This window comes from Phoca vitulina, unplaced genomic scaffold (assembly GCF_004348235.1).
Source record: "Phoca vitulina isolate PV1807 unplaced genomic scaffold, GSC_HSeal_1.0 scaffold30, whole genome shotgun sequence".
NCBI classification, from domain to species: domain Eukaryota; kingdom Metazoa; phylum Chordata; class Mammalia; order Carnivora; family Phocidae; genus Phoca; species Phoca vitulina.
Window position 1 is genome coordinate 17,936,892 of NW_022589733.1, and position 27,794 is coordinate 17,964,685.

General features: G+C 46.0%; 1 protein-coding gene across 1 annotated transcript; it reads right to left on the reverse strand.

Annotated features, from left to right (window-relative positions):
* Positions 1-157: 157 nt before the first annotated feature.
* KCTD19 (potassium channel tetramerization domain containing 19) lies at positions 158-27,271 on the reverse strand. Its single transcript, XM_032424037.1, has 16 exons — positions 27,266-27,271; positions 23,956-24,252; positions 13,345-13,495; positions 12,374-12,565; positions 11,005-11,136; positions 8,696-8,906; positions 7,353-7,513; positions 5,932-6,035; positions 5,310-5,452; positions 4,815-4,898; positions 4,434-4,548; positions 3,411-4,038; positions 1,963-2,154; positions 1,631-1,785; positions 1,199-1,300; positions 158-271 (listed from the first exon to the last, which is right to left on the reverse strand). Exons 1-16 carry the CDS (start codon positions 27,269-27,271, stop codon positions 158-160), a joined length of 2,787 nt encoding a protein of 928 aa, XP_032279928.1.
* Between the last annotated feature and the right edge of the window lie 523 nt (positions 27,272-27,794).

Here is a 27,794-nt window from a genome sequence, read left to right on the forward strand (position 1 = left end):
AGTCTTTGGTGTCTCAAAGAGAGAGTCCAGGCCCTTGACTCATAAATTACTCTTTATTTATAATAAAAATAGACTGACACACCCTCTGATGGGGACACACATTCTTAAAATGAGCTTTGGCAGGTGGGGATATGTGAGGGCAGCATTTCTGGTCACCCTAGCCCTCTTGTAAGTACTTGCCCAGGATAGAGTAAGAGACAGACCTAGACAGGCCCCTCTGGATGAGCAGGTCCACGCAGCGACCGTATTTCCTGGCGAAAGGCAGTGTGAGCTAGAAGGAAAGGCTCATCTTATCCCTTACTTCCTGGCTGGTTGCCTACCCTAGTTCTGTGGGTGGGGGGGGGGGGCCTCCCCCCTGGGGGGGGGGGGGGGGGGGGGGGCAAGGCCTGTTGTTGGGGGACCTTTGATGCTCTTGGGCTCAATTCTGCCCAAAGGCCTCTCACAAGGCTGTGGCTAGGAGTGGCTACCAGAATGACCAGAGGGTCAAAAATGTATGTTTCGGGCCACTGGTTTTCCATTTTCTAGCTGTAGATGCTGACTTCACCTTTCCAATCAATAGACCAGCCAGGGGCCTAACAGTAACTGGGAACCAGTGTGTTTAGGGTGAAAAGTATTATAATAATATACCTGATTACAGAAATACCAAATTAAGGAGAAATTAGCTAAATCTTTTTCACCTACAATGTTAAAATAAAAACTTAAAACCCTAAAATTATTTTGAGGAATCAAAAAACAAATACAAAAAGACCTGGGTCATTCCTTTGACCTTATTGAACATTTTTTTGGTAAAGAATGCTTTAAAGCAGCTTATATATATATAAAAGGAATGTGTGAAAGTGATGGTGTAGCAAAGTAGGTGAAATTGGTATCACCCATCAAAAAGGTCTGACTCCTAATAGTCTCTCTGATTTCAGCACCCAAAAACTTGGGTTCATGTGATGTGCTTCCTTAGTGATGAAGGCAAAATTGGTACCATTGGAGGAAAACTGCAAAAACCAGTGGCCCGAATGCCGCTTTTTGATCCCTCTGGACTGGTTAATTTCAGCCGTTGTTTCTCCCTCCTTGGGACCGGGGACCATAGGTTAGCTGCCTGCCTTGCCTTCTGGGCAGTGTTGGCCTGGCCCCCATGCAGCCAGCCAGTGTCCACGTGAGGTGCCCACAGCGCCAGCACTCCCAGTGGGGTGCCGGCGGCCCTCACCTCCACCCAGCTGTACAGGCGCTCCTGCGTGTGCCGGTCGTCCTTGAAGCCGGTGATGGCCAGCAAGTCCACCACAAACTGCTTGGGGCTGATGCGCAGGGTCTGCCGGGAGAGCCCCCGGTCAGGCAGGCCTGGAAGCAGCTGCCCGACACACATCTGCTCCCTGCCTTGCAGAGCGGGATGCAGAACAGGGGCTTCCCTTGGTCTGCAGGAGCTCCAGGGATCAGGGGCCACTGTCACGCCAAGCTACCTCTTGGTCAGGGCTTGGTTCAGATGACACTGCCCTGTCTTCCTGTCCATGCGCTCCTTGCCACCCTTGTGCCCCTGACCTGTTCCCCTTGACTTGCTTCCCTTTGCCTGGCACCACTTATTGTGGAGATAGGGGGACAGACAGGTGGAGAAGCAGCAAGGTCTGGGGCCTGGCAGACATACCCACAGCCGGTTGGTTAGGGAGACCACGTTGGCTGTCATGGCTTTGGGGTCCTTTTGCCTGATGGAATCCAGGATGATGTCAGTCAGGAAGCGATGACATTTTTGTGCATAAAACATCTCTTCCCAGGATAGAGAGAAACTCAGGAAAGTCACCTCTGTGGAGGAGAGAGGAGATGTGGCCACATCTGCCTGCGGCTAAGGCCTTAGAGCCCGCCTGGAGGAAGGGAGAAGTGTAGGGCTCCTGAGGGAGACTGTTTCCCTGCAGCAGCCCGGGTAGGGGCGCAGGCATCTCCATAGGAAGCGCGGGGCCACGTGTGGCTTCAGGGTCTCACCTCTGGGCTGGGGGCTGGCTGTAGTCGGTGCCTGCCTGAGGTGGTCCATCTGTGTGGTATAGATGATGCTGTCCTCAAAGAACATGCAGGAACCATCGCTCCCCACCACGGGGGGATGGGCCACTTTGAGGATGACCCCTGCATTATCCACCTCACTGGCCTCAGGCAGAAGCTGCTCAGGGCCAGGGCTTTCTGTGAAAACAGCACGGGGTGGGGTTCCTCCTTAAGCCACTTTGGAGCCCAAGCAGGGAGGGGGTCTCTGGTGACAGACCAGCACAGTCAGTCACCCCAGCCTTCTAGTAGCTTCTGCTTCCAGCTTCTCAGAAGTGGCACCCTCTGCCGACAGGGCCCTGTCCTGGCTCTCCTCTCTCCATTGTCCTAGAAGCATTACAAGCCCAATCCTACATTTCAGAACTCCAAGGAACTCCCCAAATTCTTCTTGAACTAAGGCTGGTATTAACTAGAGTTGATAATACCCCAGCTGGGAGACTGGAAATCGTTGGAAAACTGTAAAACGAGAGGAGCTTTTTGGGTGAGCTTTTGATACATGTCCACTCTGAGGAGTACGTTTGACAGACCAACTCACGGCTCACAGGCAGGGCCTGAGAAGGACCCTCCAAGGAGGGCCTAAGCCTTTAAAAGGGAAAGCAACAGAATACTGTAGAAAGACTGAGGGAGCAAACAGCCCAACATGGCAGTTCTCAGCATACTCCCCTGGGTTGTCTCCACACTGCCCCTCCACACATAACACGCCTCTCTTCCGCTCCTTCTTCTGTCCATTCCACCTCAGTAATCACCCACACTCCTGCAGTCACACAAGCCAGAAACCTGGCCTCTCTCTTGCTGGATCCTTCCCTACCTCGTCCCCCAACTGCCTAGCCTGTTTGATCTAGAATGACCTTACGCTTCTAACATTCCTGCTTCTGCTGCTACGTTTCCTCTACTCCTGGAGCAAGCTCTCTGAATGCACACCTGACTGCTTGCTCCCTTGTTTAAAATTCTTCAGTGGCTGCCCACACCCCATAGGATGAGAACAAAGTACCAGGTCCTAAACTTGGCCCACAAGACCTGTCCTGATTAATTATGTCTTCAGCCCTGTTTCCCGTCACTTCCCCACATGAAACCTGGCCTCCAGAGCTAGACCAAAGACCTGTTTCCACAAGCACCCGAGATTTCTCCTTCCTTCCCCTGCTCACTCCCCAGCCCCTAGCCTTCTTTGTGCTTCTATTATTTCATAGACACCCTCTTCCCACATGCTTCATGCAGACTCTTAGCCCCACAAGTTATGCCAGTGTGCTGGTCATCTCTGTCTGCTGCTTGGCAGAGCTTGCATCAGTAAATAGAGGGTTCTAGTCCCCCTTTGTCACTAATTCACTCTGTGGTCTTGGCCAAGGTTTGCCCTCTCTGTTGTTAAATGAGACTTACGTCAAGGATGGGACAGGACTCACCATTCTCTCTTGGCTTCTGCTTGCCCCAGTCCTTCAGTGTGACAGCTCTTTTCATGGGGAAGTATGGCTTAAAGGTTGGCTCTGGCCCCTTGCCTTTGGCTCCAGCTCCAGCCCCTGCCTGTGGGCCCAGGTCCTTCTCTGAGCCTGTGGAATGGCCTTTCCAGGAAGCTGAGGTGCTGGGCTGGGAAGGAGCCTCACTTCCCGAAGGGAGCTGCAGGGTAGCCTCCTCCATGGAGCTGCTCCGGGGGACTGGCAGTGGCTGGAATTCCCACTGTTTGCAATTGACCATGTCCCATTCCCTCACCAGCGAGATGAGTTTTTGCATGGGGGTGATGGGAGGGTCTTTGGTGTCAGGTTTCTGTGTGAGGTTGACTGTGGTGCATTTCTTCTTGGGAGGACTCTCAGGGTGGGCCCCCCAGTATCTGGGGTTGGCACATAAGCCAGGACAGTGGGAGTATGTGCTGGGATTGCCCGCCCTCTTGGCACCTCGGCACACGGACACCTGGATGGTCCGGGAGTACTGCTCAGACTCCTCCGTCTGGCCGGATCTGGCCGGGGTCCCCTTGGCCTTGTTCCATGGAGTTCTGTCATTGCAGTCTTGGAAGTCCGTGGGCATGCAGGCTGTGGTCTGGGGAAGGAGGACACGGCAGCTCTGGGAATGCTGTGCTTCCACATTGAAGCTTCACCTGATAATAATAACCTGGGCCTCCAAGACCTCACTTGCTCACCCATCAATCCTATCCTCCACATAGGTCAGCCGTTTGAGCTTTGCTCAGCCTGAGTGGGGGTGGTGCTAGCCCAGGGGCCTCTCATATTCTAAAGGGACATACTATCAGCATCCGAGGCCACAAGTGGCCAACATTTCCCTGTGCTTCCTTCAATGTTTGGACATAGTTACCGTGCTAGGAGTCCACGTAGGCCCTGCTCTTTAATTTTGCCATGCCCCTCAGTAGCAGAGCCTACTCCTGAACCCTGTGGTAGCACTCTCAGGACAACAATGAACCAAACAAGGCTGGGGCTTACTTCTTTGGCGTCTCTACTGAACTCCACCAGTGACCCTGGCCCTTCTGTCACCACATGCAGCCTCCTGATGGGAAAAGCTTCTTCATTTTCAGATTCTTTCTCCTGGGTCCATGACCTGCAGACTCCAAGAGGGAGTCAGTGAGCAGAAGCTTCTACTAGTTCATTAACCAGTTGGTCAGGTCTGCCCTTTGGCTAGTTAACTCTAAACAGGGGCGGAGAAGGGCTCTTAAAAGGTTTCACTTAGGTTATTAGCCAATCCTGGGCCTGCTCCACCCCCTTAGCCCCAAGGAGAACGGGCAGGTGGGACTCATGACAGGATTCTCAAGAGGACTATAAAGGTCCAAACTCCAGAACATGGTGTCTAGAGCAAAGTTTCCTTACTTGTATGCCTCACATTGGGCAAGAGCTTCTGAGAGGGATGGGATGTGGTAATCCTCTACCTCCTGGCAGAATAAGGGCCATTCCCTGCAGATGACAAGACGTCGTCAGGCTGGGCAGCTGCGGCGGGAGTGTGGGTGTGGGTGGAAGAACAGCAGTTCACATATTGGAAATAATATAACCTCCTCCCTGAAAGCTACAAACTCAAGATTTTTTCTTTTTCTTTTTCTTTTTTTTTTAAAGATTTTATTTATTTATTTGAGAGAGAAAGAATGAGAGACAGAGAGCATGAGAGGGAAGAGGATCAGAGGGAGAAGGAGACTCCCCGCTGAGCAGGGAGCCTGATGTGGGACTCGGTCCTGGGACTCCAGGATCATGACCTGAGCTGAAGGCAGTCGCTTAACCAACTGAGCCACCCAGGCGCCCCAAACTCAAAAGATTTTTTCATTGCAGAAGGAAGGGGTTTCATCACATGATTTCCTTCCATTTGTCACTTACTTAAATTCAGATGGTAAAAACAGTTTTCCAAGTCTCAGGAAGTTGAGAATGTGTCGGAACATTTGGCCATCCCCGTGGATCAGCAGGGTCTGCCCGTAAGTGATCCAGTACACTCTTTGAGGGTTGGATAGAAGTTCTGGATACTGCAAGGGGTTGCACGCCAGACTCTGTTAGTCTGTTAGTTAAAGGGCTGGGTCTTCAGTAAGGGGCAGGTCAGTCTTCTCTTAATTCATTTTCTCAACCATTCTAGAACAGAGGCTTTGGGATTTCCATCTCCCTGTCTTGTTAGCCACAGGGAGCCATAGTGGGGAGCAGAGCATCCAGGGACAAGAACATCCTTGCTTCAAGTTTTGCTGCCTTCTAGACTAGATCACCCTCTCAAGGCATTTGTAACCCCACCCTGTGTCTTGCTTGGTCCAGACCCCTCAGACTGGTCTCCTGACCCAAACTCTTGCGGGCCTTCCTAGCGTGCTGCTCATACAAGAGCACTTTGGGCCAGGAGCAGCGAGAAGATACTACTCTAAGCAGGGGCTAGGGCTGTGTGAGGGCCAGGTGACTAGGTTCTAAAGCTGCTCAGCCACAGAAGCCACAAGGAAAGGAGGATGTCCTGGGGCCAGCATACCTTCAGCAAGGTCTGCAGGGTGGTTGCATACCAGCGGCTTCCCACATAAACTTTGATGATCTGTTGGGGGGAATACACAGTGATTTCTGCCGTCCACTCCTCATCTAAGGAAACCAATGAGAAGGAACAGATCACATGACCGGAAGGGAAATTAGGTGGGGCATTTTGGTTAATAACGCATGTTAAGACTCAATATCTTCATCAGTCATGTTGTGTTGCCTCCTCTGAAAAGCAGCAGGAACCCCTTAAACCAACCTTCTCTCAGGCCTTCCCTGCAGCTCACCAGCTAGCTCACTTTCCTGGGTGGTGAGGTGGGTTTGGAATGGCAGCTTGGAGGGTCAGCTGGTGACTCAGGGTGGGAAGGGTGAGCCCTCTAACATCTCATCAATACCAGGGATCCTGATGCTCTTCCCCTGACCCACCTCTCTCAAGAAAGCTGGACTGATGTTCCTGTCCACCTACATTGCCAACTGCCTCTGGTTTCTGGCTGGGTGTGTCCTGGGTGTATAACTCTTCATGTGGTGAGGAGTCCCTCTGTATGTTTGTGCTTGTGGTTTGGCAGATGTCACATTGCCAGCTCTCATCAAATCACTGTCACTGCTATAGAGACCAAGCCTCTAGGCCTGTCTGGAGAATGGAGCTTTATTTTGAGAAGATGAACCCATGACTCTTTTCCTAGGGGAGACAAGACTTAGGCTTTGTTCTGATGTTTGGGAACCAGTTTCTAATGAGCTTTGTAATGAGCAAAGGGTATATAACTAGGTTACATAATCAAGAGGTAAGAGGTATATCATTAGATTGTGAACTCCATGAAGATAAGGACTGGGTCCGTTTTGCTCACTTCTATACTCATAGTGTCTGCTTCTTTCCTGGTATGTGGTAGGTGCACAATAAATGTTGACTACTGCTGAATGATAGAATACAGTGGAAACTTGATCTAAAAACTTTTTGTTAATAAGAAGTTATAGGGAAGCTGGTGAAAACAACATTAGTTTTGGACTCAGACTCAAACTCTAGCTCGATCACTATCTCACTGTGTAATCTGAGCAAGTTACCTCCCTGAGCCTCTGCTTCATCTGTTAAAAGGACCCAGAGATTGCTTCCCCCTGGGTGGCTGTGAGGATCAAATGAGCACAGCACGTCAGCTCTCAGAGCCCGAGCAGTCATACCCTTGGGGACCATGCGGCCCCACACCGAGGTCAGTAGGTACTGCCCAGTCTGTGCTACTCAAGGCCACTCATCGGCTTGAGGTGAGGAGGGCTACCTTAACATGGAAGTGTCCCTCTAGGAAAACCTACAGATGTTGACTTTCCTCTCCTCTTCCATCTACGGTTCCTGGCCCTGGCCAGCCTTGACTTTCCTTTATGATACCCAAGCCCTCCTCTGATACTAAATTCAAATAAAGAAGCTTTCTCGTTTACTGAGCACATCCACGGGTGCCAGAGTCCTCGGCTCCAGATGAGTCTTCAGGGCTACTTTCATTGGCTCGTAGGTGATGTCCCTCTTGTCCAGGAAGGCACAGAGCTCGTACACCTCAGAAATAGTCTCAGTCAGGGGCAGCCGACAAGTCCCCAGCCAGTTCCTGCCCAGAGGAAAGGCCTGTTAGAGAGAACCTCAGCACCGCACCCCAAGGGAGTCGAGCCTGCCAACTTTTCATGTCCAGAATGCCTTGCCTCTACCACTGGCTCTAACCTGTGGCCACTACATCATTTCCTGCTTTAACCAGAAATCTGGTGATGTCTTGTGGGAGACTGAACTTGGACACACAGGCTCACCATGTTGGAGCTGAGTCTGACCTACTTCAGCAAAGCCCTCTAAATCAACTAACTGTAAGCTTCTAGGCTCTGCCTAAGGTTCCAGAAGCCAGACCAGGGCCCAGCCACTCCCATCCTACCCCCATAAGTATCTGCCCATGACATCTCAGTCACTATATGGCAGCCTTCCTTGGTCTTGGGAGGTTACTAATACCCTGTGTGCCTAGGAAAGAGGCTGGGGGTCTGAACATCAACCCCCTGCCTCCAAAGGCACTTGTCTTTGCCCTCTGTGACATCAGGGATGGGACATCTCTGGGAGAGATGGGTGGTGTGGGCCTCAATGGCCCAAAATGCCCAGGGTTGGCTGACCTTCTTCCTAGGGGCTCAGGAAAACCCACTTCTATGTTTAGTTTTGGTATCAATATATTTTGTGACCCTAAGAGAATTGCTCCACTCTGAACATCAGTTTACCTTTCTATAAAACAGGATTAGAATACATGCTCCTGCACTAATGGGGACATTCAAGAGTTCATCCCCCAAGGCAAAGGCCAGGTATCACCTCCTTTGGAAAGCCTGCCTTGCTTTGCTTCTGGAGCTCACCCCCAGTTCTTGCCTTTCTGTGTCTCCAGCAAGCCTCCCAAGGGTTGTGGGTGGGGGAGGACCTTTGTAGAAAGGTCTGCACGGAAGGGGAATTATCTAGCACCCTAAGGGTTGTGACTGTGGCCTGCTCATCTCAGACCTAGAACAGGGCCAAAAACAGCAATGGATTGCAGAAAAAAGAAGTATGAAACTGTCTGAAGACTTTGAACTTTGGGAACCCTTATACTTGGCACCAGTCCTCTCCTCTAAGGCCTGGGTTTAGTGGTGGTGGTGGGTGTAGCTAATGTGATGGGTTTGTTCCCAAGGACACGACTTCCCTCTGGCTCATGGACAGGGCCCCAGGTTGGTTCCTGAGGAAAGGCAAAGACCAGCCTGAGTGGAACCAAGCTGCTCTCTGAGGAGGGCCTTACTTGACATGCTGAAAGAGGACCCCGTTCCCTGTGATGTACAGTCTACTGCCATCCAGCGTGCTCTCGATGCGGAGCTGTCCCAGTGCGGAGTCTGGGTACTTGACAAGCAGACCCAGGGCCATCATGTACAACGGCTTCACAGACTCCAGGCCTGCTGCACGGCCCCCCTTCCCAGGGCTTGGGGGAGGACAAGAGGTCCGGGAACAGCCACCTGTGCCGGTGAGAATGGGGTGACTCCTAGACCCCTCATGGTCATAACTCTATTAGAAGCTTTGGGTCTTGCTTCCTACTGCTGCCTTGAATTAGTACCAAAGAAGCTTAGAGGGAGATTATTTCCTTGCACAGCCTAATCTGGATCCTCTCAAAATCAGTATAATTTTTCGAATACTTAGTTCGGTTTAGAGGTCAAAGTTATTGGTTGGGAGGTAGGGTTGGGGGGGGATTAATTTGCTGTATCATTAACATTTGATTTTCAGAAATTTCAGTAGAGCTGCCCTTTGGCCCCAGCCTCTTCAGGAATCTCCCTTAGTTCCAAGCTCTGCTCTAATCATCGGTGGGGAAGGACCGGCAACCCTAAGCACAGAAGCTGATGTGCATCCCAGGCTTCTCAGATTCACAGCCCCTATCACTCCTGGGCAGAATTTTCCCCAGAGACAAACGACATGGTGTTACTTTCAGATTGGGTATTCGGGTTGCTGGCTCATGGGCAGGCCCTTGTTCTACTGCAGTGGGCACAATGCACAATCTATAGGATCCTATCCCAGTGGCAACAATGGGCCAGGAGGCGAGCTGCTGGGTGATTTTCATGGATCTTTATAAATGAATTTTTTTTTAAAAGATTTTATTTATTTGAGAGAGAGAGTGAGAGAGAGAGAGCACGAGCAGAGGGAGAAGCAGGCTCCCCACTGAGCAAGGAGCCCGATATGGGACTCGATCCCAGGACCCTGGGATCATGACCTGAGCCAAAGGCAGACGTTCAACTGACTGAGTCACCCAGGTGTCCCTGATTTTCATGGATCTTCTCCAATCCTCTGAGTAACCCTACAGGAGGGGTCATGCCATCCTTATATCACAGATGAGGAAACTATCCTGAGAGGCTAATTAAGTACCTTGCCCCAGGCCACAAAGCTAGGTGGGGCAGAGCTGGGCAGAGGGCAGCTTTGCCCATCTCCAAGGATACCGGAGCTGTTTCCCTTAGTTATGCGTTTTATAAAAGGCAAAAACCATGCTTTGTATTTGAGGGCTGCTGCACGGTTTACAGAGCCTGACTGCAAACGCGCTTTCCCTCCAACTTCACATGGCTCTGGTGGAGCAGGCACCGCTGTACTCGTCTCTCAATGACTCATGTTCTCTGAGAAATAGAAGCCCCTGAAGGAGGGGTTTGAACTCACCCCCTCTTAAGAGGATTGTAAGACCCTGGAACAGGCTCCTGAGACCTGCTGCAGGATGCCACTACTTGCAGATAGGATAGAACTCCCATTTTGCCTGGGGACGAGGCCGGGGGAGCTGGGCCTAAACGCAGCAGCAAAAGACCTTATTCCCATGGGTAAATGTCTGGTGATGCACAGGCCAAACTCCACATGTGCAAGACCGTTCTCTACATCCTCAGCACGCCAGTTGAGGCCACACTGGGGTAGCTAGTTTCCTGCAACATGCACAGTAGCTTCCACAGATGTACAGGATTTGGGAGATGGGATGAGGAAAGGCAAATAAAACATGTAAGGAAGAAACTAGAATGAGGTAGGCCTGGGAGCATGAAGGCCTGGATTGGACCGGGGTCAGGAAGCGTCAGAAGCAGGCAGACAGGCACAGCAGCCAGAGGCTGTGAAGTAGGGAAACAAGGGAATTTGGGGGTGGGTGAGATAACTGAAGCACTAGCGGAGAAGCTGCCTGAGAGTCTCCCATGCCCTCCAGCCATGCCTGGAAGGGGCAGGATGGCAGTGGCCATCAGGTGCTGCAAGGTGCTCACCATTTCCACAAGCAGGGCAGACCCACTGTACCCCTGGGAAGCTTGCCCTTGCGCCCAACCTCCCTCCCTAGGACATTCAGGCCTGGTTTCCCCACCCAGGCTGGGCTGAGCTACCTACAGCTCAGTGGGAAGGCTGAGCAGACAGAGGGTACACAAGGGTTCAGGCTGAAATTGCTCTTCTCGTATTCTAAGTCAGCCAAAACACCCACCTCTCTCACCACTGCCCAAAGCCCAAAGTGGTTGTGGGAGGGAGGGGAGATGTTTGTTTTTGGCTTTTCCAGCTCAATCCTGGACTGCCCCAGAATGTCAAGGGGAGGGCAAGGTTCCCCTGGTGACATACCCGTGTTCATTCGGTACAACCTTACAGCTTCAGTGAGCTCGGGGATTTCCAGAATTTCCACTTCTGCTTCTAACACATCTATGTTGGAGAAATTATCTGGTAGTAAAATCTTCTGTGAGCGTAGAAAATTCACTTGAAAAGCAAAAGGAAACAAAATGGTTAAGGAGGTTATTTCTGATTCAACTGTAGGTCCAGGTTTTGGCAGGTTTGTGGTACTGCAACATATCCTAGGCTCTCCTTGTTCTGAAACAATTTCTAAACATACCTGGTTAGATTAGCTTTGAGTCTGTGGTTTCAAGGTGAAAGACCCCAAATTACTTTGTTTTCCTGTGTTTGAGTCCATGGGTGTGGCCTCCCTTGGCCTGGCCTGGGGCTTCCAGGCCAGGCCCTCCTGCTGAATATACTGGCCTTGAGACTTACCCTGTGAGTCTTGACCCAAGAGCAGGTCATTCCAAAAGAGGGAGTTGTCTTGCCGCTTACAGAGGAAGGGCCCAGCTGAGCTGGGCCGGCAGGTGGCACTTGCAGTTTGTCCCTGCCTGGACTGCAGTGTGGGAGGCAGAGAGGGAGCCAACGCTAACGTCCTGTGTGAATCAACTTGGAGATTCAGAAGCACATCAAGACAACTTTCCAGGTGACTATAAGGAATGGCTGGGGTTCCAGGCATTTGGGCCCCAGTACAGTTTGGGTGTTTCCTGCCCTATTCATCTAGGTGGCAACAGCATCTTGGAATCAAAGAGCTCACTCAGTTCACACCCTGACCAGGGCATGTCCTAGGGTGGTGGGGGGAAGGAGGTTGTCTCTGTCCAGGGTTGAAGATCTCCCTCCTTAGGCCACTAGCTCAAGCAGACAATTTTACAATGATTTTGGGGAACCTTTCACCATACACCCTCCTTCTCTTTTGTTCTGGATTTAGTGGATATGAGAGCAGGTAGGGACCATTCTTTGAAACAAAGGAATAGAAATAGGAAACCCTCTTTCCTCATTTTATGCTGAGAGGAACTGAGGCTGGGAGACCACCCAGGTGGATACATAAAGGCAAGCTAGAGAGTAGCTGGCTTTTGAGCCCAGCTCAGGGCCTTGCCCTTCACACCAACTCCTGTGGCCCCTGATCACTGCAGGCAGCTTCCAGTGCCCCTTTACACCCAGGCCATCCCCAAATGAACAGGGAATAAAATAGCTCTGAGGTTTGTGGGAGTCTAAAGCTGGGAATCTGCTTGCCTTCCAGAAGGCTCTGTCATGCTTCCACCACCTCAGCCCAAGGAAGCTCCTGAGGCCCTAAGCACCAAGCTGAGCCTCCATGGGATGTGGGATGGGTAGGGGTGGATGGGCCCTATCAGCCACCCCCCCACCCCCAGGATAGAGCAATCACCAATGAAACGGAACTCGCTGCACTCGCACTCGATTAGGGCCACAGTCTCAGCCAGCCACAGCAGATTGTCTTCAGTCACCAGGCTTGGATACTTGGCCACTAGGTCTAGGGGCAGAAAACAGTAATGCACTTCCTCTTCCGTGTCTAACAGTGGTGTGTCCATGAGTCCCAAAGGTGCCTTATCATGTAGGCCTGGAAGAGAATGTGCAGAGTGGCATTACCACCTCTCAGAGGCCAGGGGTTCTCACTGATCCCAGGGTCCTAGAGGAAGCTGGGGAGATCACCCCAGAGATGGTCCCTGCCAGGTCCCTCCTTTCCCCATCCCCCTCTCTCTAGATGTAACCCTAACTCCAAACGCAAGAGTATGGTGGGGAGAAGGACACGGAAATCTATTTTTCCTACAATGAAGGGCAGTAGGACATGTTGTAAGAGTTTCTCTTATGTACTCAAAGTCATTAAATTCATACTTGTTACCTATCTGGTTTTTTCTAATTGATCAAACCAACCATTGTGACCCACAGACAAAATGGATGCTTTTGACTCTCTTGGAAGCTCAAAACCCATCAATAATCATGAATGGCTGTTTTGGTATCTCAGATAGGCCAATCTATACTGTAAGTCACCCATCAGATGGTGATCATTTGGAGACACTTCTTGTGTGGTAGTTAGAGGTGACTTGAAAGGTTGGTGGAATTCTCTGACTACAAGGAGGGGGCAGAATACAGCCCAGCCCAGCCTTGCCCAAATATGCGGAGGAATGAACGTGGAAAAGGGTGTTTAGTTCCAGTGGGTAAGCAGCCTTGGAGAGGGCATGTGGCAGGGTACAAGATCAAAGAAGATGATGGAGAGGTAGAGAGATCATCCAAAACTAGTTGAGCAATCAGAGTACTCCCTGGAGGAAGCCACTTCTGTTAGCGTGAGGAGAAGGGAAGCTGGTGTGGGCTATAGGAAGGGTCAGCCAGTGGGTATACCTGTGAAGGCGGGGCTTTTTATAGGAAATTCTGAGGGTTTGCTGATACACTTCCATGTTCGCCAGTAGTTCAGAGATGCTCTCTCAGCAACAGGTATGTCTGCAGGCCGTACACGCAGGTGGTGTTTCCCTTCCTTCAGATTATCTAGAGTCTGTTACAGACAGAAAATTACTGCCTGGAAAATTCTAAATCGCATAATTATTGATCAGTTCTTGGGCAAAATACCAGGAAAAATAGCATGTGACTTACTTTGGTAAAGGTTTTTGAAATAAATTTAGTCAATCACACGAAAATATAAAAATTTAGGTCTACAAGATGATATGCTGATATTCAAAATTTCAATGACTATCTTCTGATTTTTGAAACAATCTTTTTGGGTTATAATTTTACGCTGATTAATAGAAATTTATCTTACATAAGCTAAAGAGTAATTTATATTTAATCATTAAAAACTAGAGATTTTCTACCATTTCCCCTCAACAATTTGTATAATTGCTGTGATCTGCTTATTGTTTGTGTTCATCCTAACCCTGGAATGTGACCTAAGCAGGGAATTGGACGTGGCACAGGGTACCACATTTTTCAAAGCACTTTCATATACATTTGCTCATTTACCCTAACACAACTCTGTGAGATAGATGTGGTAAATGTCTGCATTCCCATTTTACTGATGAAGCAATTGAGGTTAAAGGATTTGGGACTTGCTCAGGCAGTCTTCCACATCCAGAGCTCCTCCACTTGAGGAGCAGGTGACAGGTGTGGGTACATAAGCTGGAGCACGCCAGGTAGGCAGGGCTGAAGCTCAAAGCAGAAGGTGGCCTGGTGTTGCCCATCACTCAAGGACCCATTCTCCCTCTAAAGTCCTGTATAGGGGGCAGATTATCGTAACAGCAAGCCCATTTTTCCTGTCCCTACTCTAGAAGAAAATAGTATTTTCCCAAGAAATTTCTGGAGATAGCTAGAGAAGTAGTCTTTGAAAGGCACCATATGACAACTTTTTTTCTCTAGGAGCCTCAAAATCAACAAAACACCTTAGGTTCAATATGAAACTAATAAAAGAACCTGCTTCTAAGCTGAACTACACAGGTGAAGCTCTTGCGAAGCGGCTCATAGGAAGCCTGAGCTTGGAAAGTGCCCTCTGGTGGCTATGGCTGTAAACTGCACCCACATAACTGCGTAAGGTCTGTAAAAGGAGGGGACTGGAAATGGGAGAACCTTCCTCACTTTGGGTGACTGGTGGACTTGTGGAAGGACTGGAAAATGTCAGGGTCATGGGGAGTGCTTTCCGGGAGCACTGAGTAATGGGAGGGAGGAACAGTGTGTGTGTGAAACACCAGAAGAGAGTCTGTCATTCATTCATTTGAGAAATGCTTGTGTATCACCAGGGCCACAGATACTGTGCCTGGGCTCAAGGAGCTCTCAGCTTGGAGGAAAGCTGAGAAAAGACAAGAAAAACAACAATTTACATATATTGAGATTAAGAGCCAGCAACATTATTGAAGTTTCAGGAGCTCAGGAATCCTAGAATTTCTTTCCACAGCGTTGGAAGGAAATGTAAGCTTTCTTGTCCCTCTTTGCTCAGGATTGCACACAACTTTAGATTCTGTGTCAAGCTGTCAGCTATCCTGAGGAGGGAAACTGGTGAAAGATGGGTTTCTGTATGAGGGAATAGTTGGCCTCGGGCAAAGAGAAATAAAAATGAGGTGCCAGGAAGGTAACAGAGAAACTGGAACAGGTTCTGCATCAGTGGGTGAGCAGGATTACTGAATTAAAATGAGATGATAATGATGATGAAGGTGGTAATAATAATAATAATAATGATAATAATAATAAATTATATTATAATGTGGCAGTATTTGTACTAAGTGGAATAAAGAAAACAGTGACTGCACAGGAAGGACAGGACAGGTGGGAGGATGGTAGGCAGAAATATATACTGAGCCACCTGCCTCTGTGCCTTGATTGTAGCATTAAGGTGTGTGGAGGTTGGGGCGCCTGGGTGGCTCAGTTGGTTAAGTGTCTGCCTTCAGCTTGGGTCATGATCTCGAGGTCCTGGGATTGAGCCCCATGTTGGGCTCTCTGCTCAGCAGGGAGTCCACTTCTTCCTCTCCCTCTCCCTCTGAGTTCTCCCAATCTCTCTCTCTCTCTCAAATAAATAAATAAAATCTTAAAAAAAAAAAAAAAGGTGTATGGAGGTTGGGGGAGTGAGGGAGATGAATCTAGAGCAGTAAACAAGAGCCAGAGAGTGAAGCGCTCTGTAAGCTGGGCTAAGGAGATTGATATATCCCCTAGTTAAGAGAAGACATTGAAGGATTTAAAGCAGGGACTGTGACTTGACTGATAGTCACACCATCTCCACCCAGTCAGCCAGCAAGCCCTAAGACTCCATGCCCTGCTCTCTGCTCTACCCTCTTCCTTCTTTCCCCTCCCCCGGTCCTGGTCCTCTCATCCCCAGGCCCTCTCCCTACAGTGATCTTTCAAACATGCAAATGAGTCCAAACCACTCTCCATCTTAAAAAACTTCAGTGCTCCCCACTACTTATAGGACATCCAAATTCTCCTTGGCATTGCATGCAAGGTCCTCTACAATCAGTGGAGGCAGCAGGATATACACAAAAAGCACAAGGGACTTGAACTCAGACAGACTGGGCTTTGAATCTTGGTCACTCAAGAGCTGACATTTATTGCCCAGGCACTTTTTTTTTTAAGATTTTACTTTTAAGTAATCTCTACACCCAACATGGGGCTCAAACTCACAACCCCAAGAACAAAAGTTGCACATTCTACTGACTGAGCCAGCCAGACACTGCAACCCAGGCATTTTTAAACTGAATCCTCCTAATGTCCCCCATCCCCCACATACCAAGTAGGCTTTACTATTATCACTCCCTTTTAGCAAATGGGAAATAAGGCCCAAGAAGGGAAAAAGTACTCAGTGCCCAAATAAGTGGAGACGCTAGGAATGGAACCCAGAAGTCTAGGGTCCATGCTCTTAACGATTGCTCTTACCAGTTGACTCCCATCTGTCACTTAACCTCTAGAAGCCTCAGGCTCCTCACATGCAAACTGGAGATAGGAAAATCTGGAAGATGTTGTTGTAAGGATTAAAGGAAATAATATAAATGTTAATTTCCTTCCTCTTAGTGGTCAGATTCCAAACTATCTTTTCAGCTTCATCTCCTACCATTCTTTCTGTCTGCATCCCATCATCAGTAACACTAAACTCCATAAAGCTCCAAAGACATTGTAATGCCTCCTTAACTTTGTATATGCAATTTCCTCTTCCCAGAACACTTCCTCCTCCCTTCTCTGTCTAAAAAGCCTGAAGCCTCCCCTAGCTAGAGTGGGTGATTCTCTTTTGTTCCCACAGACCCCTCCAAACTTCTCTCTCTGGGTCCCTGGCTTGGTTTCAGGCCTGTCCTTTCAGGCTTTGGGAGGAAGGACTGGCTTGATGCATCCCCAGCTTCTAGTCTAGAACTAATGTGTAGTAAATGATCAGAATTGCTGTGTTAAATGAAAGAATGCATGTAAATGAAGAGATAGAAAACTGAGTCCTCTGGAAAGAAAAGCAAAATGAGACATGAGGAAGCCCAAAATGAGCTGGCAGAGAAGTAGACTGTATTCACAAAAACCGAGAAAGATGCTGAGGATCCAAAGCCATAGGAAAAGCCAGCACAGGATTACAATGGGCAGAGCCCAGAGAGTTCAGAGGGCAGTGAAGGCAGTGATTCCAACTTGGGACCTAGAGTCCAGAGGGAAGATCTACTAGAGAGAGGGACAAGGATGTGAAGAGGAGAGGGAGACAGGATGACAGGACAAAAGGTCTCAACTTGGGTCTGATAGATGATGGATCATAACATGTTGGGTGAAGTAGAAAGAAATGAGAGTAACACTAGGGAGAGCCTACAAGAGACAGCAGACCATGTGAAACCCATGCTAAGCTGACTGCATCAGAAGAACTTGAAACTGCCATTTATTTCACTTGCAGATTCAAATCCTGAAATTCTGTCCCAGTGGAGGAAACAACAGTGCCCTTGAACAACTCTAAATTGGGCATTGTGGAAGGGATGTATTGAGGGAGGGAAATCCCTGCCTGGGAAAACAACCTGTTTGAGGAAGGGCCTACTCCCTTTTTGGAGGTGCTGTTTGATACCTGGGTATACCCTGTGGGGTGGGTGGGTGTGACAGTCCAACCAGTTTGAGAGATATACTAGCTGATGGGAGAATGATCTATTTTGTAGAAATGAAATCTCCATTTCTTGTTACTTCTACAAATGTGAAGTGTGAGCTGTACCATTCTCTCCAAGAAAGGTATGTTTTTGTTTTTTAAAGATTTTATTTATTTATTTGTCAGAGAGAGAGAGAGTACACACAAGCAGGTGGAGCGAGAGGCAGAGGGAGAAGCAGACTCCCTGCTGAGGAGGGAGCCCGACGTGGGACTCGATCCCAGGACCCCAGGATCATGACCTGAGCCGAAGGCAGATGCTTAACCGAATGAACCACCCAGGCATCCCCAAGAAAGGTATGTTTGACAAATCTTAAAAAAGAAAAACATACAAATAAATCCCAAAAGATCACAGTTCCTGCCAGTCAAGTCATGCACTAGGCCCAGAAGCCTTAATTAGGTTGTTTTCTAAACTCTCTCAGTCAATCCTTGCTCTGACTTCTAGAAACACAAGACCTTCTATTCATGGGAAGCCATTTAGGTGCTATATGAATCCAAAGAACACATTCCCTAACCCCCTCACTTTGCTTTATTGTTCTCAATAACACCTACTTATTTGTTTACCATCTGCTAGTCTCCCCTAGTAGATATAACCTCCAAAACCATGAGGATCTTGCCTGTTTTGTTTTCTGCTATATTTGCAGCACCCACAACAGTTCCTGTGGGATCTCAATACATTTTTTTAAGGATTTTATTTATTTATTTGAGAGAGAGAGCACGAGCAGGGGGAGGGGCAGAGGGAGAGGGAGAAGCAGATTCCCTGTTGAGCTGGGAGCCCAATGTGGGGCTCGATCCCAGGACCCAGAGATCATGACCTGAGCCGAAGTCAGATGCGCAGCTGACTGAGCCACCCAGGCGCCCCTCAATATATTTTCATAGAATGAATGAGGTAATGAATTAGTGAAGAGAATTTCAGAGAGCCTAGTTTCCAGCTGTCCTTTGGCTTTGTTGACTGAAGTTGCCACAGAGTATATGGCTGGTCTCTATGGACTTCAATTCCACTCCTATCTGCCTGAACAGACTTTTATGATGCTGTTATGACTTTTACTATTCACATGCTATGACCCAGAAAATTATTAGAGGGAAGATTTCTTTAGGGAAATACAGACCCGAATTCAGATGGCTAGTTACTAACACAAGGATAATTAATGTTACTTTTGGCCTAGATAGTAGTGAAAAAATATGTCAATCAGAAGCAGTGTAAGACTAACGACATGGGGGCAATTGTGTATGTGTGTAGGTATGGTCACCAAAGGACGGCTGACAAATGTACTAGTAGAAGAGCTCTGGGACTTAACAGAGGTTTTCCAAAGCAGAACCAGTGCTCAGAGATGCCTTATGCTCTGATGTGGGCTGTTGAAAGGAGCTTGGAGGAGCTCGCAAATCTCCAACTGCCTTGTAAAAACAAGGAAGGCCAACATCAATCTGAAGCTCAAGGGAAGTGGGGCTAGTAGATCAAAAGGATGTGTAGAACAGCTGTGATCAGCCAAAGAAGCCAAATAAGATACAGCTATCAGGATCTCAAACCTGCCCCTCCCACTGCCACCTCCAGTTTCTTGGCCCTGCAGAAGTAGATTCAACCTTCATAGGTCATCCTGGGTTCATCATTCAGTGTTCTCTCAGTGGATGTTTATTAAACAGGCTGGTACTGTGAGAGGCTAGGAATGCAAACATGAAAAGAATACAGGCTAGTGAAGGAGAAAGATATATGAATACCTGATCCAAACAGAATAGCATTGATAGGTGACAGGAATTAACTCAGAGCAGAGAAACAAAAACGCTGCCTGGAAATGTCAGGCTAGGCTTCCCTTGGATCATACTTAGGGTAAATCTTAAAGGGGGATCATTTTAGAAAGAAGAAAGAGCAAGTTAAAAGGTGTTAAGAGAAGGCATTTGGGGTGCTTAGGGACATGGCTGAACTTCAAAGTGTATGTGTGTGTGAGTGCCCACGCACGCACATAGGTGTGTGTGTCTTGGGAGAGGAGCCAGGGCAAGCAGACGCTATGTCAGGGGTTGTCCACTTACCCGTATATCCACAGACAAGCTACGCTGTTGGGATGAGTATCTACTGTTTATCTAATCTTCCTTTCCAAGATCACACTAGTAATCTGTCTTCACATCATGAGTAATAGGAAATGTGAGACCCATTACTGGTCTGTTTTCTTAAAAGCATCATTTGTGTCTTCAACATAAAAACTCCCTGGCTCCCTTGAGCACAAGGAACGCAGGTGTATTTGGGTTGCTTGCTGGTAGCAGAATGCTCATAGGCAGAATAATTTAAGTTTCTAAATTTAGAAGTCCCAGAAGGCAATGGAAAAGGAAACACAAGTAGCATGCACTGTCATACTAAGTCCTCAGTGGGCTTCAAGGGACAAGTAAAAGGGAATCGACAGTCTGCCAAAAACCTTGAACCCTTGTGAGTGACCCTGAAGAGAAATTTCACACTGCAGTAGCAGCTGACTCTCAACCAGGCTGATTGCTTGTAAGAGGCTTGAAGCAGTTTACATTTAGGCAAAGGGGACTTCCCAAATTACACAGAAAGTTCTAGTATACACTAAAGTGTTAATGTACAGACCTGGAATGACTACTCTGTTTTTTCTCTGTGAACATCCAGGCTCATAGATTTACATATCAGCTTTGATGACTCCCAAATTTATACCTCTAGATCAGATTGCTCCCATGAATTCCAGACTTTATACATCCTGCTGCCTTTTCACCATTGCCACTTGAATGTTTAATAAATACCCTTTTCTTGCCTCTCAAACTTAACACATTCAAATTCTAACTCCTGATTTCTCCACCTAAACCTGCACATCCCTTGGAATCCACCATTCCCCTTACTGCTCAGGATACAAAGGAGTTATCTATTCTCTCTTACCCTACCAACAATTCATACCAATAATTCATTAGCAAACCCTGTCAGTTCTCTCATCGAGACATATACAGAATTTGAACACTTCTAGCTCCACTATTACCACATTAGGCCAAACTACCACTATATTTTATCTGGATGGTATAGGAGCCTCCTAACTGGTCTTCCTGCTTTTCCTGTGCCCCACTAGAGTGTAGGCCAGGGGTTGACACATTGCAGGGCTTGAACTCATGACATTGAGATCAAAACCTGAGCTGAGATCAAGAGTCGGGTGCCTCACGCATTGAGCTGCCACCCAGGTGCCCTGGCAAATTTTTTTCTGTGAAAGTGCGGATCGTAAATATTTTAGGCTTTGAGAATATGGTCCCTGTTGCAACTATTCAACTCTGTATTATAGCTCAAGAGCAGCTATAAACAATATATAAACAAATGAGCATGACTGTGCTCCAATAAAGCTTAATGGGCACTGAAATTTGAATTTCAGATAATTTTCTTTTCTTTTTTTTTAAAGATTTTATTTATTTATTTGTTGGGGGGGGGCACAAGCAGGGGGAGCGGCAGGCAGAGGGAGAAGCAGGCTCCCTGCTGAGCAAGGAGCCCATGCAGGACTCGATCCCAGGACCCTGGGATCATGACCTGAGCCAAAGGCAGATGCTTAATGGACTGAGCCACCCAGGCATCCCTGTAAAAACCATTCTTAGCTAACAGGTTGTACAAAAAAGGTAGTAAGCTGGATTTCATCCATAAGCTATAGTTTGATGACTCCTGTTCTTTTTTTTTTTTTTTTTTAATTTTTTATTTATTTATTTGAGAGAGAGAGAATGAGAGAGAGCAAGCACATGAGAGGGGGTAGGGTCAGAGGGAGAAGCAGACTCCCTGCCGAGCAGGGAGCCCGATGCGGGACTCGATCCAGGGACTCCAGGATCATGACCTGAGCCGAAGGCAGTCGCTTAACCAACTGAGCCACCCAGGCGCCCTGATGACTCCTGTTCTAATATTAAGACAGAAGTCAATGATTTTTTTATAGTTTTATTGAAATATATTTAATGTGAAATGCATTCATATTACATATAATATTAATGATAAAATCTCCTATTTAAATTGTACAGTTCAATGGTTTTTAGTATGTTCACAGAGTTGTGCAACCATCATCACAATCTCTTTCAACATCCTAAAAAGTAACTCTGTACCCATTAACAGTCATTGCCAATCCTGCCCACCCTATCCTTCCCACCCTGTACCTCAGCTCTAGGCAGCAACTAATCTACCTTCTGTCTCTATAACTTCGCCTATTATGCACATTTTATATAAACTGAATCAGACAATATATGGTCCTCTGTGTCTGGCTTCTTTCACTTAGCAAAATGTTTTGAAGTTCATCCGTGTTGTTACATGTATCAGTACTTCATTCCTTTTTATTGACAAGTAATATTCCATTGTATGGATATCCATTTTGTTTGTTTATTCATCAGCTGATGAACATAAGGATTGTTTCTACTTTTTGGCTACTATGAATAATGCTGCTTTGAACATTTGTTTACAAGTTTTTGTGTGGACATAAGTTTTAATTTTTCTTGGGTGTATAGCGGGTGAGGGTTCCAATTTCTCCACATCCTTGCCAACACCTGTCATTGCCTGTCTTTTTGATGATAGCCATCCTAGTGTGTGTGAAGTGACATCTCATTGTGGTTTCCATTTGCATTTCCCTGATGGCTAATAATGATTTTTGGACAGGACTTAGCAGTGGGGAAAGTGATGGAAATGTGTGAGGCTGTTGATTGGTTTGAGATGGCTATTGATTCTCCAGCTGTATTTACACTCTGCTTCACAGAATAAACATCACTTCAATTAGACCAGCCTAAGTGTTTATTTCTTTGAAAACACTATTTCCAAAACATAAGCACTTGTTCTACTGTATCTTTAGGGAGGCAGTTCCACATGATTCTTCAAATACTTCTACTGCTCACACAACTTGGGACTTTGGAATTGGACCCACTCATTGGCCTCCGAGTACTGAAGTTGCTTCCCAGATAGATTTTGTTTCAATTTGGAAAGTGAGGATAGGAAAGGAATTAAAGGGCTTTATAAACTGTTTGTATAGCTGGCTTGTGTTCTTTAAAATGGTTCTTCAAAAAATTGCCTCGATCTCCTTGATTTTCTGCAATGAACAAGTGACTCCTTCCTTCTCCCACAATAATGGTGCTTTGGCATAGAGTCATCAGCAATCTTGACATGCCAGGCCATGTAAGTAATTTTGAAGCCACTTGTAATCAATTCTAGCACTCCATTCCAGACGTAGTTAAAAAAAATTTTATTTCAGGTGGGTAGCCTTAAAAAAATAAAAAGAATACTACAACTTGTGTTGGAATATGTTAAGGGTTTTTTTTTAGGGTTTTGATTTCCAAATATATAATAACTTTTAAGAAAAAGCATTAAATTATTTAGTAAGGATTATCTACAAAAACACTCAGTGTAGGGGCGCCTGGGTGGCTCAGTCGTTGGGCGTCTGCCTTCGGCTCAGGTCCTGGGATCGAGCCCCGCATCAGGCTCCCTGCTCGGTAGGAGGCCGGCTTCTCTCTCTCCCACTCCCCCCTGCTTGTGTTCCCTTTCTCGCTGTGTCCCTCTCTGTCAAATAAATAAATAAAATCTTAAAAAAAAAAAAAGAGTTCATCTGTTTAAAAAACAAAACAAAACAAAACACTCAGTGTAAAATGTTCTCATTCCTATATGACCTAAATATGCACGATCTACCTCAATTTTCTTCTTTTTTTTTTTTTTTTTAAAGATTTTATTTATTTATTTGACAGAGAGAGAGATAGCGAGAGCAGGAACACAAGCAGGGGGAGTGGGAGAGGGAGAAGCAGGCTTCCTGCCGAGCAGGGAGCCCGATGTGGGACTCGATCCCAGGACCCTGGGATCATGACCTGAGCCGAAGGCAGACGCTTAACGACTGAGCCACCCAGGCGCCCGACCTCAATTTTCTTCTAAGAGGCGTTCAGGAGGCACAGCTGGTAGTGCACTGAGCTGAACTGTGACTTGTTGGGTCAGTGCTTATGGAGATGGATCCAGTAAACAACACTTTGTCCAGACAGTGGGATTAATATGGAGCATGGCCAATGGTCCTTTCTAGTCATAATATTTAGCTTTTCTAGGTTAAAAAAAATCATTGTCCAAAAACTAAGAATAAGCTACTTAAGATAAGCCATAGAAATGGTTTCTGTAGTTTGGAGAAAAATTAAGATTCAAGAAGAATGTTAAAATAGGATTTCCAAGAGTCAAGGAACCAACTCAGCAGTTGGTTAAGTCCTATCCCGGGGCTGTGGTGGCTACTGGTATAGGTAAGGCAGAGTCAGGATGAAATCCTTTATTCAGTTTATTTATTACTCTAACTCATTCATCACACTTCCCCATTAAGAGGGTCATCTCAGCAACCAATATATGAAAGGACACAACACGTAGTGATTGATATAAGGCCTATGTTACTGATCACTCCTGGAAGACAAGAGTATCTTACCTGCAACAAAGGCATCAGCTGCAAACCCAGTGCTTGCTCATAGAGTAAGTTCAATTCTGCACAACTGGAGAAGGAGAGTTTGGAAGTGTAGAGGTAATAGTGCACATGCCTAAATGTGGAACCATCTCTGTCGATGAATAGCCTCTGGCTTTCCAAGGAGGTCAAGGCTGAAGCCTCTTTCCACAGCAGGGAGTCTGGAAACTGAGCGAGTTTGCTTCTGGGAACTGAGAAATGCCAGCCCCCAACGTTGAAATGAAACAAATCCTCTGCTGATTCATGAGGCATGCCAGGCTCCTCCTAAAAGGGGAATAAAAACAGAGCTATGCAAGAAAAAGAAATAAAAAGCATCCATCTTGGAAAGGAAGAAGTAAGATTATCTCTATTTGCAGATGATGTGATCTTGCATATAGAAAATCCCAAGGAATTCACTAGGAAATTATTAGAAATGAGTTTAGTAAGGGTGAAAGATATGTATCAATTGTATTTTTATTTTTAAATTTTATTTATGTATTTATTTGAGAGGGAGAGAGAGAGAGAACACAAGAGTGGGGGTGGGGTGGACAGAGGGAGAGAGAGAATCTCAAGCAAGCTCCACATGCGGCACAGAGCCTGTTGAGGGGCTTGATCTCTCAACCCTGAGATCATGAACTGAGCTAAAATCAAGAGTCAGGTGCTTAACTGACTGAGCCACCCAGGCGTCCCTCAATTGGATGTTAATACACAAGCAATGAACAATCCAAAAATGAGATTCAGAAAACAATTCTATTCCAATAGTATCAAAAAGAACAAAATATTTAGGAATAAATTTAACAAAAGAAAGGTAATACTTGTACTCTGAAAAGTTCAAAACATAGTTGAAAGAAATTTTAAAGACTTAAGTAAATGGAAAAACATCTCATGTTTACCAATCAGAAGACTTAATACTGTTAAGACTGCAATACTCTCCAGATCTACAGATTGAACACAGTCCCTATGAAAATTCCAGCTGCCTTTTTTTTTTTTTTTTGGTGCAAAAATTGACAAGCTGGGGGTGCCTGGATGGCTCAGTCAGTTAGCGTCTGCCTTCAGCTTGGGTCATGATCCCAGGGTCCTGGAATCGAGCCCCTCATCGGGCTACCTGCTCAGCGAAGGGTCTGCTTCACCCTCTGCCTCTGCCCCTCCCCCCACTCATGCTCTGTGTTCTCTCTCACTCACAAATAAATAAAATCTTTTAAAAAAATTGACAAACTGATGTTAAAGTTCATATGGAAATAAAAGGGAATAGTAAAAACAATCAAACAAACAAAAAACCCCTCCAACTCTTGAAAAAGGAGAACAAAAAAATTTTTTAAAAGATTAATTAATTAATTTGGGAGAGTGAGGGGAGGGGCAGAGGGAGAGAGTCTCAAGCAGACTCCCTGCTGAGCTCAGAGCCCAAGGTGGGACTTGATTCCATGACCCATGAGATCATAACCTGAGCTGAAATTAAGAGTCAGACACTTAACTAACTGAGCCACCCAGGCGCCCCAAGGAGAACAAAATTTGATGATTCACACTTCCCACTTTCAAAACTTACTAAAAAGCTATAGTAGTCAAGATAGTGTGCTATTGTATAAGGAAAACATATGGATAAGTGGAATACCATTGAGAGTCCAGAAATAAACCTTGACATTTATAGTTAATTGAATTTGACAAGGGAGCCAAGGCAATCCAATGGGTAAAGAATAGCCTTGTCAAAAACTGGTGCTGGGACAGCTGGACATCCAAATGCAAAAAAAAAAAAAAAAAAAAGAAAAAGTTAGACCCCTACCTCACACCATACATAGAAATTAACACCAAATGGACCAAACCTAAAAATAAGAGCTAAAACTATAAAACCCTTAGAAGAAAACACAAAATCCTCATGATCTTGGATTAGGTAATGCCTCCTTAGATGAGATACAAAAAGCACAAGTGAAACAAATAAGCAAATAAAACTTCATCAAAATTGCAAACTTTTGTGCTCCAAAGGACACCACCAAGATCTGCAGATCACATATCTGATAAAGAACTTGTATTTAGACTACATAAATAACTCTTACAACTCAATAATAAAAATGATAATAAAAAGATGAACAATCAAATTTAAAAGGGAGTAAAAAATCTAAAAACACATTTCTCTATCCTAAATGAAAGAAGCCAGACACAAAAGCCACATATTACATGATTCCATCTATGTGTAATGTGCAGAATAGGCAAATTTATAGAGTAGATTAGTGGTGGCTTAGGGCTAGAGAGGTTGTGGGGGAAATGCACAGTGACTAGTAACAGGTATGGAATTTCTTTTCTTTTTCAAATAATGAAAATGTTGTAAAATTGTGGTACTAGTTGCACACTCTGTGAATATACTAAAAACCACTGAACTGTAAACTTTAAATGGTAAATTGTAGTATGGGAATTATTTTTTCATAAAGCCATTTTAAAAAATAAAAAAAAAACATTTAAGACAGAGTTATGAGGTCCTGCGTTGGGCTCTGCACTCAGCATGGAGTCTGCTTGGGATTCTTTCCTTTTTCCTCTCCCTCCCCCTCTGCCCCTCCCCCTGCTCTTTCTCTCTCATAAATAAATAAATAAATAAATAAATAAATAAAATCTTTAATTTAAAAAAAAAAGGAGAGAGAGAGTTATGAGGAGGCACTCCCTACCCCTCTGAGTGCATGCAGAGCTCTCTTGGGATCGTACCTGCAGAGACACTACATTATTGAGACCATAGCAGAATAGCTGAATGTTGTGGTTTCCTTTTTGTATATACAAAGGCAGCAAAGATCATTAACCTTCCTCAGCTCATTGTTAAAAGTTCAAGGTTATCTATTCATATAAATGAACTATTTTGCTTCAAGATAACCTAGCTTATCAACACTATAGAAAAGTAGAACATATGAATACAAACCATCTGTATCAGATTTTAAAATAAACACTCAAGGAGGACTACTCTTGTAAACAAAATTTAAAAGGTGGTAAATAGTATATAAAACTCTACCTTAAAAAGAACCATAAAAGAATTCTAAATAAAAATTATGCATGGTGAAGCAATTGGGGTGCAATGTACTGATATTTATAACATTTTGAAATGCATCAAAAAACCAATATGGATTGGTAAAGGGATGGATAGATGGACATATGATAAAAACAAATATAGCAAGATGTTCACTGTAGAATCCAGGCAGTGGGTATATAGTTCGTTCAACCTTTCTGAATCTTCCAAATTTGCATTAAAATGTTGGTGGGTGGGAAGAGTGTTAAATAAGAGGTGGTTGCTCAAGAGAGGAAAGGCTCACTTCTCCAACAAAACCTGCATCTTCTACTTGACAGCTGAGGAAGGAAAATAAATGGCATGCAACAAAGAAGTGGGTGGAGTTCCTTTCTCTTATAATAACTGGTCTAAATAATTCAGAAGAGCAATTATATATGCCACATTTGAGGCTAGAAGAGTTAAAGGCACCATGAGAAAGATTACAAATTTTTAAATGGTGTATGATTCACAGAAGCTGAGTAAGAAAAGCCAATCTAACCAACTACTCTAGACTTTTGAGTCCCGGCCCCTTTAAAAATGGCTACAGCTGAGCATGACAAACTGATGGTAAATAAGGGCCCCACCCAGACCAGAAAGCATAAATAAGCAAGAACTCTTGATTTTGCTCTCTGTTCTTCTTGAAGGTGACTAGCTGGTTGATAGCTCAGTGTAAGTGCTCCTACTATGCAGATTTTGGCTGCCAAAGAAGACCCACTCCTGGAAGGTGAGCCACAGTTCTGTTCTCAGTCCTCTTTTCTTATTAAGGATAGGCTTTGACAAGAGTGTCTTTGCTCAAGAGTTTGCCTCC

Excerpts from the sequence above, each read along its gene's own strand:
- KCTD19 (XM_032424037.1), bottom strand. Across the intron at positions 6,036-7,352 it reads GGCACCCGTGGATGTGCTCA|ATGAGGAGTGGACGGCAGAA; the intron begins GTAAACGAGAAA and ends TGGTTTCCTTAG. Across the intron at positions 1,786-1,962 it reads AGCCAGCCCCCAGCCCAGAG|AGGTGACTTTCCTGAGTTTC; the intron begins GTGAGACCCTGA and ends TCTCCTCCACAG.